At 38.5% G+C, this 16,763-nt stretch overlaps 1 protein-coding gene across 1 annotated transcript; it reads left to right on the top strand.

The window, feature by feature from the left end:
- The first annotated feature begins 4,005 nt into the window (after positions 1-4,005).
- Positions 4,006-14,785, top strand: LOC105909372 (complement factor B-like). Its single transcript, XM_031561400.2, has 18 exons — positions 4,006-4,135; positions 4,306-4,503; positions 5,029-5,214; positions 6,152-6,325; positions 7,055-7,141; positions 7,453-7,595; positions 8,029-8,173; positions 9,222-9,356; positions 9,486-9,581; positions 9,770-9,904; positions 10,217-10,332; positions 10,531-10,666; positions 10,867-11,005; positions 11,325-11,404; positions 11,848-11,939; positions 12,246-12,375; positions 14,326-14,375; positions 14,517-14,785. Exons 1-18 carry the CDS (start codon positions 4,075-4,077, stop codon positions 14,685-14,687), a joined length of 2,274 nt encoding a protein of 757 aa, XP_031417260.1. The 5' UTR covers positions 4,006-4,074; the 3' UTR covers positions 14,688-14,785.
- Positions 14,786-16,763: the final 1,978 nt, after the last annotated feature.

Genomic DNA, 16,763 nt, shown 5'->3' with positions numbered 1-16,763 from the left:
GAAGACGCCCCAGACCAAAGGACCCACAGGCTGTTTGATGCAGTAGAGGTCAAAGACTTCAGTCTGGTTTATGATGCCGGTGAAATTGAAGGAAACATTTTCTGACTTCATCATGAGACTTGGAGACATCTGTATTTAATAAAAGATAAAACACAAAGCAACAAAACCAAATATTTAAATTCAAGGACAAAAAAAAATATTAATGAAATTATAGTAAATAAAATGGAGCATCAAGTAAATGCATAGTTGCAATCAAAGTAAATAAACGTGAATGTACTGTATGAATTTCCATAAGGACCTACCTTAGAGAATATGTAATATTTCACTCAGTTCACATCTGATGGCTACTCTGGCTGAAAGGCAGACTGGAGGGTCTTCTGACATGCAGTAAACATATATGGACAGGGAGAAATCTCTTTGATTTAAATATCCAGGTGTGGTAGGGAGCAGGTTCTTTCCATAATGGATCACTCTAAACAAACAACAAGTGGTCTCCTCATATATCCTTTCTCCCATGCTAACCCAGCTTTACTAAATGTTCAGCCTTGATCGTGAGTCTTGCAGTGAATCATTAACATCTGTATTGCAGTGTTATATTAATGTGACTCTTACTTGTTGCCATCTAGTGTGTGTGGCAACACTTCAACGTATTCACTTATTGTGTGATTTATCAGATTGAAGATCATTACTGTGGAAAGAGCTCAAATACATGAATTGATTTATTGATTAATTGATTGATTGAAATGATAGTACGTAAGCTGGGCTAGGGTGCTCCCCGGCCAGTCTGTTTCAATTTGTATCCTGTACGTCAATACATTTATTATTTCCATACTCCATCCTGTGTGTGTCGGCCTGGTATGTGCATTTCACTGAGGCGCTCCCCTTAGGAGAGACCAGTGGTAGCTCTCCACCTAAGACACTAGTAGGCGCCATCTTGTTGCCCATGATCTGTAGGAATGTTGATGATGTGATGTGTAGTGTTCTGTCCAGCCTGCGTCAAAGTCCATAATGGAGTGTTCAGCATATATCATGCTACCCTGAGAGGATAGATTTTCTATCAAATAATAGGTGATAGAATTCATTTCGAAACACTGTTAATGACTTAAGAATGTATTAATCAAGTGCCTTGTGTTAATAATTACCTTGTATGAATCATGTGCTTATGTAAGCAGGAACATGGCTTTTCTGTGTTTCTGTTTGTGTGTAACTTAGATTATTAGGTGCTGACGCCACTTAGTCTGCATATGTGTAAGAGCATGTTTTGGTCAGAAGTAATAAGAAGGGTAAAACGGTGCTTCTTTCAACCTTGTGTAAAACTGACATCCTTGCATGACAGAAAGCATAGTAATATGACCTCGGATGTCAGAGACCCACCACGTGGTTACGCCTGCTGACAAAGTGTTTTGGCGTCAATGAACGCTAACTTCTTTCTATATAAACCTTGTGTGATGAGTTTAATTTTGCTTCTCTCGCGTCTGCTGCAGTCTGGGAGTGAGCCTGACTTCCCTGTCTCTCTGAGAGAGGGCCCGGGCCTCTCTCTGGCCTGCCAGGACGTGGATGAGCCCGACAAGCTTGTTGTTGTTTAATATATTTATATGCAACTCCGGAGTCTTGAGGTAACTTGAGTGAATTTGCACCAAATAGTAGGGTGTTAATGGGGTGCCAATGGACAGATGTAATGCTTCCCAGACACATCAAGTTCCATGTGAAATACTAAGCTGCCATGTGTTCAGTTGTAGAAAAATACAGTATTTATTTATATTAAGCAAATATTTGAAGTTTTTTGGTAAATTAATTTCATGGACTCCCCCTATCAGGGAAAAAGGGATATCTGCCGTATGGCCTCATTGTCCTTATGTCCTCATTGTCTTTATGTCTGATGACAATGTTTACAAAACCTTGATGCACCAAGCATGTTTTGGACATCGCCTATAATGTGAAAGAAAGAGCTGAAGAGAAGCCCGTTTTCCAAAACTCCTCTTACATACAATTTGTAGATCAAGGACTTTGAGCCATGGGTCTTTAATGTGTCATCTTTATTTATCTTTCTATCTATCTATCTATCTATCTATCTATCTATCTATCTATCTATCTATCTATCTATCTTTCTATCTATCTATCTTTAATGTGCCATCTTTGAACCATGGGTCTTTAATGTGCCATCTTTATTTATTTATCTGTCTGTCTGTCTGTCTGTCTGTCTGTCTGTCTGTCTGTCTGTCTGTCTGTCTGTCTGTCTGTCTTTAATGTGCCACCTTTGAGCCATGGGCCTCTAATGTGTCATCTGTCTTGCAGGAACCAATGTGACTGTTCTCCTTCAGTGATAGTAACAGTATTCATTACCAGACGGAGTTAATCACATTTACAAAAAAAGCTTCATGTTTGTATTATTATTTTTAGTAGTAGTCAATATAGTTTGTCATACTGTTTTATTTTTTTACAGTGGTTGTTTTTTTAAGAACTCTGCTTAAAGTTGCTCGCCAAGTTATCCTAAGAGGATTTTTGACAAAGCTATTGCTAAAACCACTGCTCTTGGGTTGTAAACTGTGTAAACTGTGTAAACCAGTTGTGTTTCTTCCTGTTGTGTTTGTTCTGCAGTGTTGTCCTTCTAACTGTGTGATGAAGCAAGACCAGAGTGGCCTTATCATAGTTACGGGAAGGGGAGTCAGTCTGCAAGCGTACAAACATACATTTTATTTGCAACATATGCAGCTGAGAGCATCTGCTTCTGGGAACCAGGGTTGAGTTTTGCTATCTTAGTTTACGAACACAACGACTCAGCCACCTTATCACCCTTTCAAAAGCTCTGAAGTAACATAGTGTTCGACAAACGAGCCATCATTAGCGGAATTGGCAAAATATTAAAATGATGATCATTTCACAGTGTCACCATTGCTAAAATCAGACATGAGTGACAGTATTCAAGCCTCTTCAAGCCCCAAGGTGCCCCGTGGGGAACTTTTTGGTATTTTGATTAATATATTTAAAAATCTCTGCGAGTTTTTGTCCTAGAAACATAAAACTAACACCCACAGCAACCTTGAACCCTTTTCTTTTAAAATATGTAAAGTTTGAAACTAAAATATAAATAATCACTTTGTAAGGACAATATTACGAATCCCTTGCAAATTTCAGCCTCTGAGTGAGGTTTCGACCCTCCCATTAGCAAATGACAACTATTCATATGATAAGGAGATGGTAATTCAGTGATCACTATTGGCTCATGATGTGTCAAGTAAACCTGTAGGAACAAAGACATTCCAGGCCCATTACGTCATGGCCATTGTTCTTGACAGAGGTGTCCCAGAATGTTCACACCTTTCTCATCAATATGCATAGTGGTCTAAGTGAAGAAAAGTGTTACATTGTATATTACTTAAAATTAGTATTGAAACCACACACACTTTCTGAATGCTCCACATAGGTGAGTTTATCAAACACCTATGTTTACAGGGCTCAGAGTAAAAAAGAAAACTTCCAAAATATTAACAATGTGTTTTTTTACAAAGTCTGAGCACCTCTAAAACTAGATTTAATTTTAGTGTCTTTAGATTTCATTTTAATAAAAAAAGTTTTTTACTACATTCCTTTTACTCTCATTTTATTATTGCTGAGGTGTTCTAGAATATAATCATAAATGCCACTTTTGCCTCATGGTTTTTAGTTAGGTGAAATATACAAAAATATCAGGCATGGCAGACTACCTAACATAGTCAAAAAAAAGCCTTGGGGCTGGAAGCTTTATGGAATAACTTTAACATATATGAGATTAAATCACCTTTGCTCTCTCCTCTCTCCTCTCTCTCTCTCTCTCCTCTTTCTCTCTCTCTCTCTCTCTCTCTCTGTCACTATGTCAGTTACTGATCAGCCTAGTTCAGCTCTTGTGTAAACAGTTGCCACATCTTAGTCATGTCCTCCTTCACCACCCCCACCCTACCCTGCCGCACACACACACACAAAAAAAACACACACACACACACACACACACACACACACACAGAGAGAGAGATAAATAAAGCACTGAATCATGTTTGTGGTGTGTTCATTTGTAGGTTAACCAGAGGAGGACTTAGCATGGCGCAAACTGCTTGTTGGACTTTGCTGACTTTAATGACAGTCTCTTCCTTTGCACCAGGTAAGTTTGGACAAATGGCGGATTAACTGCCTCCAGAAATGTTAGTGTGATGAAGGTATAAAAAAACAAAAAGCGGTTTCAGTCACTGGATTACACAGATGTATTTACACCAGCTTTTTAGAGGATACAATCATTTGGTTATTAATATTTCCCCGTGCTCGTTGGAATAGGTGCTCTATCCCAACAAACTTGCTCAGACAAGCTGCTGTCGATAAAGGGGGGAAGTTTTACCCTTAGCCGGGGTTTTGAATTAGGCACTTTGCTGGCCTACAAATGCCAAGATGGATACTATTCTCCAGTTCAAAGTCGTCGCTGTCTGTCCAGTGGGAGATGGAAGCCCTTACCAGACCATGGACTAGAATGCAAGAGTAAGTACAGAAAAGGTTGGCCCACATTGTATGTGCTATGTACTGTTTAGGTCCTAACTTCTTAATTCAAGTAAAACAGAGTTTTTTATGTTGGTAAATGTCATCATTATTATTATTAATTAATTAATAATATTAATAATAATAATAATACATCACATTTTGATAGTGCTTTTCACAGTTCTCAAAGACGCTTAAAATAAAGACATAAATAAAAAGATAACAAAAGAAAACTGATTGATTGTATTGATTATTATATTGATTATTGATAAAACTGATCATTGATTATTTGTGTTGAACTTAAGGTTATGAGTTATGGGTTTGAGTAGTAGTTGTACCGTTTGCTTACTAGAGGTAAGGAATTATATTTATATAGATTTTTATAATATTTCCATATGTATATAAGTACACTGGAACAATGACACTTTATATGAAATGGGGCCCAAAATTGTTGTTTTTAAATGAGTGAAGTTTTTTTTTTCTTCACACATTAGTCATTAATGTTTTTTGTTTATTTCTTTCCAAAAGTGGTCAAATGTCCTGATCCAATGGTTTTTAAACATGGATATGTCCTGCCACCACAAGGAAGGTACTACGTAAATGACACAACAACGTATGAGTGCTTTTCTGACTACAAACTCTATGGGTCTGCGACTCGTGTCTGCAAAGCCAATGGAAAGTGGAGTGGCAGGACACCCATTTGCAGTCGCAACAGTAAGTGTTATTATTATTGTTATTGTTATTGTTGTTGTTATTTTTATTGTTATTACAATCGCTATCGGTATTGGTATGAGTATTAGTATTAGTATCGGTATTGGTATGAGTATTAGTATTGGTATTGGTATTGGTATTGGTATTGGTATTGGTATTGGTATTGGTATTGGTAATGGAATTCTAATTATTGTTGTTGTTATTGTCATCATAACGACGGAATTATTATACTATTCTTACTATTACTATTACTATTATTATTATTATTATTACTATAGCACACCTATTTGCAGTCGCAACAGTGAGTCTTCTGTTTTTAATAATAATATAATTTCTGAATAATATTACATATCATATACACTCTATAATGTTAAACATAACAGCTATTCCAACAGTTTCAAAATATGGTGTTAAACAACAAACTAATTGACTTGACAAAACTATTAACAGGACCAAAACAATAAAACCGATCATAATTTTAAGTGAAATAAATTATTATTTCAAGGGAAACATGGGCCCCATTCTTACATCTTTTTAGTTGGAATTTTTTAGTTGGGACAAAAGTGACTGATATTGATCCAGTATTGAGTTAGAACACTAAAACCGTGCAACCCCAAAACGGCCATACTATGCAATCCTTTGGAGATATACAGGCTTGTGAAGCTCAGGCTGGAGTGGAGGAGGGGCAGAAATCGAGAGCAAGCCAAAAGAGTAGGAGGCATCCTAAATATGTTCAGAATGCAGAGAATACAACCTTCAGAAAACAACACAGGGAGCTCACTTCTCGAAAAGTAGCCAACATTTTTTTTCCCCAAAAAAAGAACTGAACATATTGATTGTTAAAGTGTTTTGTGGGGTGCTTTTTATAGTATCTTGTGATAATGGTCTTTTTTGTGTGACATTGAATGCTGAAGCCACATGATGCAATGCCTCTCCACAGCGGACCACTGCCCAGATCCTGGAGTGCCAGCCGGTGCACGCAGGGATGGCCACATCTTTAAGATCGGTGACAAAGTGACCTACCGCTGTGAGGATGGCTTGATGCTCGTCGGCTCCAAGCAGCGCACGTGCAAGGAGAGTGGAGACTGGACTGGCAACGAGCCCGAGTGTCATTGTAAGTGAAACTGTCAATAAACATTATTATTATTATTATTATTATTATTATTATTATTATTATTATTATTATTGTTGTTGTTATTATTGGCCATTTATTTAACATTCCCTTGCTTGGCCAATCCATATGGAAAATCATAATTATGCACCCTTTCATGTACAGTAACGTAGACAAAATATACAGCATGTATTAAAAATATATATATGTTTTATATATGACCTACCTTGCATGTTGATGGGCATTGTGCCGCATTAGTATGACATTCGCATGCAGATTCTTTACCACAGATTTATCATGCAAGTATTGTAGATGACAAGTGTGATTCCTCTGTTTGAGTGTCAATAGCACAGGTTTTCACCTTTTCTGACAATCACAGTGTGTGACACAAATACAATAACTACAAGCACCAAACATATGGAGAATCATATTCTTCCAGACATACGTAATGTGTTCATATTCAGCAACATCAACAGAACATAAAGCAATATAAACAGTTAAATACAACCTAGTATAGCAGTACTTTTAAACACATTTCAGTCATTTGAGTTACGTGTGTATTTCAGCTGCGGTCGATTACACATTTGAGTAAAGTATGTTTTTCTGCTGTAGCCGATTACACATTTGAGTAAAGTATGTTTTTCTGCTGTAGCCGATTACACATTTGAGTAAAGTATGTTTTTCTGCTGTAGCCGATTACACATTTGAGTAAAGTATGTTTTTCTGCTGTAGTCGATTACACATTTGACACACCAGAGGAAGTGTCTGAGGCGTTTGGAAGTGCCCTCAAGAACAGCTTGAAAACAGCTGATGAAGAAAGTGAGTTTTGTTCTGTTTTGTTTTGTCATTACAGTTATGCAGTGCTTCTAATACAGAATTACACCAGACAATCTGGCCCCTTTCTGGAAATTCTCATCGACAAATATAGTTTTATTTTCATGTCAGAAAATCTCACTTCTTTTCTTTAAAGGTCCAAAGAAACTGCAGGAATTATTATTAGCTATTATTAGTATTGCTGATAATTTCACTCATGGAGATTTTAGACAAACGTGTAGTTGTTACAAATGCAGACTCTTCACAAATGCAGATAATGCATTGTTGCCATTACGTCATATATGTGGTCTTTTCAGGCCCCAATCAACAGCAGGGGAAGAAAATCCATCTGGATAAGGGTGGGAACATCAACATTTTTATCGCCATTGATGCATCTGATAGCATTGACAAGGATCACATCCAAAAGTCCATTGATATAACTAAGAACCTGATTGAGAAGGTCTGTTGATCAGGGCATTTGTTTTCAAGCACTTATACTGAAAATGAATCTAGAACATACATTTCATTTAACATGAAACAATCTGAAAGATTTCTGTGAGTTACAGTTCTTGTCAGGAAATCTGTCAGTGCCGTAGGCTATGTATTCCATGTGACTAAGGCTAGAGATGTGAATTTGTACACAGAATGTGAGAGAAATAAGGGCGTATGGGATGTTTTTGGAGTATGGGACAAATTACTGGATATTTCATGTCAGGTCACAAAACAATGGTGGGAAACTGAACTTGTGTGTTTATATTCTTCTTCAGTGTATAAAGTTTAGTATTAGAGTGTTCATGGGGAAAGTTAGAAGAGTGTATAGTGATTGTATTGCCTGTGTATCCACTTTCTTCTGGATCCTCATGGACTCATGGCATTGTTTGGTTATCTTCCAGATCAGCTACTACGATGTGACGCCCAATTATGACATTATGTTCTTTGCCACCAAGGTTACGCCAGTTGTTGACATAAAAAATTACTATATAGGGAACCCAAAAAGTCTGGCAGATGTCATGAAAGATTTGGACAAATTTAATTTTGGTAAGTAGTTTTTGTTTGTTTGTTCACCACTCCAATGTTAACAACTGACACTATTAAACATATTATTTATTTGTGGGGCTTTTTGCCTTTATTCAGATAGGATAGTGAAGAGAGACAGGAAATGAATGGGAGAGAGGCAGAAAGGGATCAGAAAAAGACTGCAGATCTGATTTGAACCTGAGTCCCCGTCTACGCTTTTCCCATGCGCAACAGATCCCCTTTGAAACGACTTACTTTGACTTAATGGTATATTGTGTTTAGTGGCATCTAGAGGTGGGGCTGCTGAGTTGCAACCAGCTGAATACCCTTCCCTTTTCAAGTGTGTGTGAGTGCCTAAGGTGGCTGAATACCCTTCCCTTTCAAGTGTGTGCGAGTGCCTAAGGTGGCTGTCAAATCCCATGACAACGCGAAAAGCTGTATCTCGAACCAGTTTTTTGGTTTGTCCGTTCTGGGCTACTGTAGGAACATGGAGGTGCAACATGGCGGACTCCGTGGAAGAGGACCCGCTCCTTAAGATTACGTGCAGGATTAGGTGTTGTCTCTGACGGTTTGAAAATTGCAGGACTATGGCATTGTTCGGCCGTTTATTTTGCTAAAAAGAAAAGCTTGGATGGCCTTGTAAGGGGTTGTTGCTGCTAGTGAGATTCGCTCCGCATTTGCACCGAATGACGCCATAGTCCTGCAATTTTCAAACCGTCAGAGACAACACCAAACAATCTGATTGGCCGCTGCTGGCGAAATTTGCTCCTCACTGGCCCGTAGGTTGACATTGTAAATTATTGGCATCGAAAAATGTTGCGTAAACTTGCAGCGTAAAAAAACTAAACATGCACTGAAAAAGGCTGACATGAAGGAACAAAGAAAAGATTTGTCATTGAAAAAATCACATCATTGTAAACAAAAAATATATTTCAGTGAGACCAAGGTTAATTTCAATACAAGCCAATGTTCTATTTTTACTTCAAAGTGTCTGTTTTAGCTCCATAATTAAGATTCTCTAACTTTAGCTATATTTGAGGCAAGATGTTTGTATTATGTATTGTGACAGATGATAGTGGAGATGATTCTGGAACCAACCTGGGAGCAGCCTTTACAAAAATTCTGGAGCACATGAGTTTTATAAAAGCAAGAAAGCAGGAGCAGTTTCTGAACAGCAGCCATGTAATCATCATGTTCACTGATGGTAAAACACATTTCATACTGCAGACACAGGTCTTTGCACCTACAGTATATATATATACAAATATACAGTATGTTTGTGTGTGTGTGTGTGTGTGTGTGTGTGTTCATTTGATTTTTCTGTTCTCTCCAGGCGAAGCCAACATGGGTCAAGATCCAAAGCGTCCAGTGAGTCAGATCAAGGATTTTGTATATGGAAATAACAAAGAGCAGCGTATGGAAAAACTGGGTGAGGAACAATAGTCACACACACACACACAATATATATATATATGTGTGTGTGTGTGTATATATGTATATAATATAATAGGTATATTAAAAGCAGATATGACCATGATATATAATGTGGAGGATTTGACAGGTGCATAGGGTGTTTTGGGGAATCCTGGAGTTTGCTCATGGCTTTTCTTCTTACAGATATATACATGTTTGGCCTGGGGCCGGATGTAGAGAGGGAGTTGCTCACAGAATACGTGACAGACAACGCAGGAAAGCATGTGTTTTTGATGGATGATCTAGAACAACTCCATGAAGTCTTTGATCAAATGATTGGTATAGCTTTCCTTCCCAGAAGACATGTCTTTGTGTATACTCTGTTGGGTTTAAAAATATCCCACATCAATGTACTCTTTTTATTTTAGTATTCTTCCAGACATAATACACAATACATAATTACTTTTTTGTTTCCTTTTTAATTAAAAATTAATTTACAGATTTGAATAAAGTGCAGAGACCGCTGCATTAACTTATTTGTAAAATATTTGTATTTTACAAAATATTGAATTTGTATCCTCGTGTTCATGCGTGTTGTTGTATAGCCATTGCACTGCGTACCACACTGACAGTATTTTCTTCTTCCTGTAGATGAGAGCAGCAATGTAGGTTTGTGTGGTCTCCACAGACACTACAGCTATGGCAATAAGGAGACAGCCTCTAAGCACCGTCAGCAGCAGCCTTGGCTGGCTGAGATCTCTGTCCGAGTTAGTGGCTTTACTAAACAATATTTTTTGATTAAAAATAATTACAACCAGAGGGGTGACCAGATTCCTCTATGTAAAAAAAAAAAAACGGGACTTCTGCCCACTGCTTCAAGTCTGCAGACAGTGACAGAACCACTGTAACACCCACCTCTAAAGAGGGAACAGTTAGCTCTTGTATGACCGCTGTTCTTTCTCCAGCATGAAGATGGACTTCCCTCCAGCTGTTTGGGTTCTCTGGTCACCCCCCGCTTCATCTTGACTGCTGCCCACTGCTTCAAGTTTGGAGACACGAGCGACGGAATATCTGTTATAATTGAAGACGGAAAGACCAAAGGTTCCACGTACATTCCATGTGCTTTCATTTTTAGAATGTCCTCACTTTGAATATGAAATATTTATCACATGCAACTACAGTATCTATGGGTATATATCGACAAATAAGTTATTTTGTAGTTGCAGCCCAGCTATGTTTTTGATTGCCTTATTTTTTGGCATGTATTATACTCCTGTTTAATTCCTTCCTGTGTGTCCCAGAGCACAAAGTGGAGAGATACATCCCTCATCCAGACTATAATATCTTGGCCAAGAAAGATAAAGGCATACCAGAGTTTTTTGACTTTGACGTGGCGCTTATTGAACTTAAGGAAGATGTTGCGATCTCTGCCACTGCAAGGTTAGTTAAATTCCGCTCTACACCTCTGTGCAGTATACTATGTACTTTTGATGACATGTTAAGCCAATTACTGTCATGAAATTGTTTTAGGTTAGCTGAGCCATGTTATAATTGTTCAAGTATAAAAACAAATTGTGCGTTGTATGTTTTCAAAAATGATCTCAGATGTCCAAATGACCAAGCTTTTTCTGAGCAGAGTAATGTGTGTTGTATTTATTAAAAAAATATCTTGGCGGTCAAAATGTCAAAGCTCTTTCTGCCCAGACTAGGGCTGTCCGCCACCAGACTGTGATTGTTTCATGTTTTTTTTCCCCTCAAGACCGATCTGCATTCCTTGCACTAAGGAAACCAGTGGTGCTTTGAAACTGACCGGCGCTGATGTGAAATGCAAGGATCATGGTGAGTTGATCAAGGCAAAACCACACACTGAAAAGCCACACACCAGCAAACAAACTACTTGTCCTGTCACTCCTGATTGCACTGTGATAAGTAAGGGATAATCTACTGTACGTATAGAGCGGCGGTCATTATCGCAAAGTGGTCAATGTAAAGAAATAGGGGTGGCCCATTCAAATCAACAGCACTTTTTGGAACATTCTGAGGAGCTGTAGAATAAAACCAGAGAGACTATGCCCAGAATTGGGATGCATAGCTGATTACATCAAGATTATGCCATTGATACATTTCAGTGGCCTGAGGGTCCAAAAACCTTGTTTTTCCTCTTGAATGCGTATCTGCACAATGTGTACATGTGGTCTCACAACAGGTGAGAATGCTCTAAGCACTGCGTATATTCACTTATATATTATATATTTTATACTATATACATTTGCTTTCCACAGAGAGGCTGTTATTGAATAATGAGTATGAAGATGCCTATATAATGTCGCCAAAAAGGGAAAAAAAATTCACTAAAATCAAGCTCGGAAATGCGGTGAGTACATACTATAAAAATGCATTCATTAATCAAATAAATTAGAAATAATAATGATATAAATAATAAGGTGCTAATATATCCATGGAGGCCAGTACATATTATGTGACCATTTGAATAAGTCTGGCCTCTGCAGTTGGACCCACAGCATTAGTGCTGTCAACTGGACTACAGAAATACAATACCGATACACAAACACATATAGTGCAATGACCTTCACGGTTTAATGATGACTGACTTGCACAGATGATTGATTTGCTTGATTATCATGCATATGTGTGCTAATGATACTGTTTTACATTGTAGAGGGATGCCTGTATTGAAGATGCCAAGAAAGCCAAAGATATAACGGCCACAGATGCAAAGGAGATTGTAACCAAAAACTTCCTGTGCACTGGCGGCATCGCTCCTGTCACAGATCATGTTGCATGCAAAGGTAGGCTGAAGTAATCAATTTACGCATACAGATTATGTTGCATGAAAAGGTAGGCAGAATTATTCAATTACGCACACAGTTCATGCTGCATGCAAAGGGATGTTGAATTAATCAATTACACACACAGATCATGCTGCAAAGCAAAGGTATGTTGAATTAATCAATTACGCACACAGATCATTTTGCAGGTCACTGTATCAACACTCTGTGGGGTGTGTTTTGGGGGGCTGGTTGAGGTTCGTGGCATTTAGTCGACAATATCATTCATGTAGATTTCACCGATCCACATGAAACTCGGCATGATCGTAGCCCAGATGGCTTCTACAGATGGCATACAAAGTTTGTGTCCCTAAGCACAATGTTGAGCAATGGCATGTATAGCATGCTTCGGTAAGACAGGGAAGCGTATGGGCTATATCAGGGCTGGCCCTAGCACATTTGGCGCCCTAGGCAGGCGCAAATTACGTTGTTGTGACCGGGAGGGCTTTGAACAGGTGTTCTAACTTACGCAAAATATCTATAGAGTCTTCGGCCATTGAGACACCCAAGGCCAGAGGTCAGTCTTATGATTGTGTCATCAGAATCAGAATCAGAAGAATCAGAATCAGAATGGGATTTATTGCCAAGTAGGTTTACACCTACTTGGAATTTTTTCTGGTGTGAAGGTGCATACAGTAAACATAAAACATAAAAACATAGAAACACAATAAGTACTACACATAACATAAAATCACAAATAAGTACTACACACAAGAAAAGTACTACACATGAGAACCAAAAAACACAATATATACGATACAAATATATAAACAATGAATATAAAAAAAGTAAAGTGGAAAGTAGAGTGCAAAAAGCAAAACAGGAGTGCAATGTGGATGAGCAATGTGCAATGAAATGTGTGTTAATGTAACACAGACTTAGGGTGTGGGGGTGGGATAAGAGTCCAGGTCAGGTGGGGGTCCCGGGCCTTGTTAATAAGGCCAACTGCAGCCGGGAAGAAGCTGGTTTTGTGGCGTGAGGTTTTGGTCCTGATGGACCGCATCCTCCTGCCGGAGGGAAGAACCTCAAAGAGTTTGTGACCCGGGTGGGAGGGATCGGCCACAATCTTACCTGCCCGCCTCAGGTCATAGATGGTTTTGCATCAGTGAAAGAGAGGGGAATGTCACTGTTGTAGAAGTAAGCTGAGCTGGAGCTGTATATATGTATATATTTTTAATACCAATTATCCAGTGTTTTTGATTGTTACTTTGACTACCGTGTTATGAGGAGGTAGCATAGTTCCTGATGTTCAGTTTGTGTAGCACATAGGCCTATTTACAGATAGTGTGTATTTACACAAGTGTTAGATTCAGGTGTTTTTCATATACTTTCAACATATGAATTCCTCCCCCACAAGAATGTATCACATTCTCACCTTCATTAACACACAAATGGTCAGCAAGACCCACCCTGTCTGCATTTCCATCCAGCCCAACCATTTATTTCACAAGGCAGCCCATTTCCGGATGTGAGACCAATCATTTATCATTTTAATGTTGGTTCCCAGCAAGCCTACAACTCCCATTGGCCTTTGCAATTGTGAGGTCATCCCCATTTATAGCTTCAATCCTACCCATCAGGCATCGCAAGACATTTGGTACCTGGATTTTATCGTACTTAGTTTGATCTTTGAAGCACATTTTCTTTGTTTTATAGTAAGTGATGACTTGACTTGGACACTGAAACTGACAATATTATATCAAACACTTAATTGTCATGGTGGGAAGTGATTGGACACACCGTAACTGTTAAATGTATCGCTGCAGCATTAATAGCACCGTATTGTATATATGTTGTACTACTTGGGGAGAAAAGAACGTAGTGGGCTTCCCCTGTCATAAATGTCACAGTTGTTGCTGTTGCTCATGTCTTTATTTCTTTGATTGTTGTTTTTTTCTATCTTTTGCACAGGCGACTCTGGTGGTGCACTATTTACTGACAAGAGTCACCGCACAGTACAGGTTAGAAAACATGCCTATATATGTACCTATGGTTCAGATGCAGTGCAGGCATCGCTTACATTTCAAGTTTACAGTAAGGATACAGTGTTCTGTATGCTATTGTTGTTTTCATGTTTTATTTGACTGATTCTCCCTTTAAAGGTTGGAGTTGTGAGCTGGGGTGTAGAGGACATCTGCAAAGGCCAAACTGTTGTATTATCCCATGAACACACTAGAGACTACCACATCAACCTCTTTAAGGTCCAGCCATTCTTAAAGGAGCACCTGGGTAATCGCACTGCAAAATATGCACCACTAACCTTTCTAGAGTAGAGATACGTATATGCCTTCTGTGATTATAACTGTTCTTTGCTTTTCATGGTTTCAGTAGAAATGTATTCACTGTTCAATAAAGATGACATTTTTCCTAAGTTTTTAATATATTTTCTCACTCTTAAATATACATAAAAATGATTGTTGCCTTGCTGGTTATTTTAAAATTCATAGAAAATAATCTCTGTTAATCTCTTTTAATGGGCCATTCATTTGGAAACAAATATTAAAATATTGTTGTGGGAGTTAAACCCCTTAATAACTATATTTCTGCTATATTTAATTCACATTTGAATATTTAATAATCACAGCAGCCAATGCATGATTTAGAAAAGACGCCCATTACAAACAAAATACACGCAATGTAAGTGTCACGTCAGAGCCCGGACCTGCACCAGCCACGCCCCCGTTGGTTTCCACTCGCTCACTCTCACCGGAGTACTGATCACTTACACCCTTAGACATATATACATAGACCCTGTCGCTACACAATGGTAGTCCTTTGGGGGATCGTAGTCCCTCACATTGCGCATGCTCAGACACAAACGGTTTACGGCATAAGGCTCAACATAATCGCGCATGCTCAGACAACAAAACGGTTTACAGCATAAGGCTCAACATCAACATCAACATATCTGGCTTGTCTTAACGCATAATGTAGGTTTATTTAACGTAATATTTAATAATGTTGTAAACGGTTTAAACGTCAACATATTGGGCTTGTCTTAACGCATTATGTGGGTGTATTTGATGCTATATTTAATTATGTTGTAAACGGCTAACAGCATAAGGCTCTACGTCAACATATGAAACGAAACTGGGGAGAGACTTTTTGATCCTCCACCTCATCTGTTTTGTCCACTGTGGCAACATCTTCTTTGTTTTTAAATAAATGGCCATGTTTTCAAAAAACTGGCTTTCGTCGCTTTTCTCCATGATTGAATTCTCCATGATCTGTCGTTGTGGTTGTGACGCATGCGCGGCTTCGCTGTCAACAGCAGTCGACAGTGTCGCAAAATGACGCATGCGCAATGTGAGGGACTACGATCCCCCAAATAATGGCCTTAGACGCTAGAGAACGCTACCTTTTCTTGTGCTCCCACAGCTCGTGCACTGAAAATACTAAGAAGAAATCTAAACTATCGAAATAGTGCTTCTTTAACTACTAATTATTGACCATCATTGAGAGAAATGGAACAAAATCTGCAAATAGCCTACAAATCAAATAGTGAGACACTGGCAGTCAGTCAGTTTTTTTATAGTTAGTTTCAAATATGTGCAAAGAGAAACATAACCTTGAACAGTGCAATTGACAATAAAATGTAATTTTACACAAACAAACACTTCTGATACGAAAGACGATGGTAAACAACCTATTGCCATGTATCTTTTCCCGAAACTCCCAGCCAGACACATTGTAACAGAACACCTGCGTTTCGGCTGAGCGACTGACATTATGAATCTGACTGTAGTAAGCTGGCTTCGACAGGACCGGTCAGACTCTCAGGATTAGAGATGGAGCTAAACAATCAGTCTTCAGTTTCCCGACTCATCTCCAAATGACGATTGTGTATATTTCAAATTGTGAATATCTAGCTACAAAAAGTTGTAAAAGTGAGCGTCTAGCAGCGATTATCATAGACATATATACATGTATGTTTATATGTATATAATTTTGTTCCATTTCTCTCAATTTATGGTCAATAATTAGTAGTTAAAGAAGCACTATTTCGATAGTTTAGATTTCTTCTTAGTATTTTCAAAGTGCACGAGCTGTGGGAGCACAAGAAAAAATAGCGTCTAGCAGCGATTACCATAAACATATGCACATGTAAACATGTCTATGGCCATTATAGCCTTGCTATAGATATTCAAAGTAACATGGAGACAAAACTTTTTGGGAGAACTTCAGGTCGATCATAAACCCTTGAATATAAAAACGACTCAGTGAAATCGGTTGAGAAATGTAAACGCTAGAGTGCGTTTTATCCAGAAAAACCGCAGATCCAACGTTCTTGCGTTTGTTTCCAGGCCAGCTGCCCCCTTTACAAGATGGCGGCGACGTAACTCGTCACA

This window comes from Clupea harengus, chromosome 23 (genome assembly GCF_900700415.2).
Source record: "Clupea harengus chromosome 23, Ch_v2.0.2, whole genome shotgun sequence".
Classification (NCBI taxonomy): Eukaryota; Metazoa; Chordata; class Actinopteri; order Clupeiformes; family Clupeidae; genus Clupea; species Clupea harengus.
Note: the sequence above shows the minus strand (reverse complement) of the source record. Positions and strands in the feature narration are given on the sequence as shown.

Bases quoted from the DNA above. Each gene is read 5' to 3' on its own strand.
- LOC105909372 (XM_031561400.2), top strand. From the start codon at position 4,075: ATGGCGCAAACTGCTTGTTGGACTTTGCTGACTTTAATGACAGTCTCT. The intron at 6,326-7,054 runs GTAAGTGAAACT...TTTCTGCTGTAG, and splicing joins CAACGAGCCCGAGTGTCATT to TCGATTACACATTTGACACA. The intron at 11,006-11,324 runs GTTAGTTAAATT...TTTCCCCTCAAG, and splicing joins GCGATCTCTGCCACTGCAAG to ACCGATCTGCATTCCTTGCA.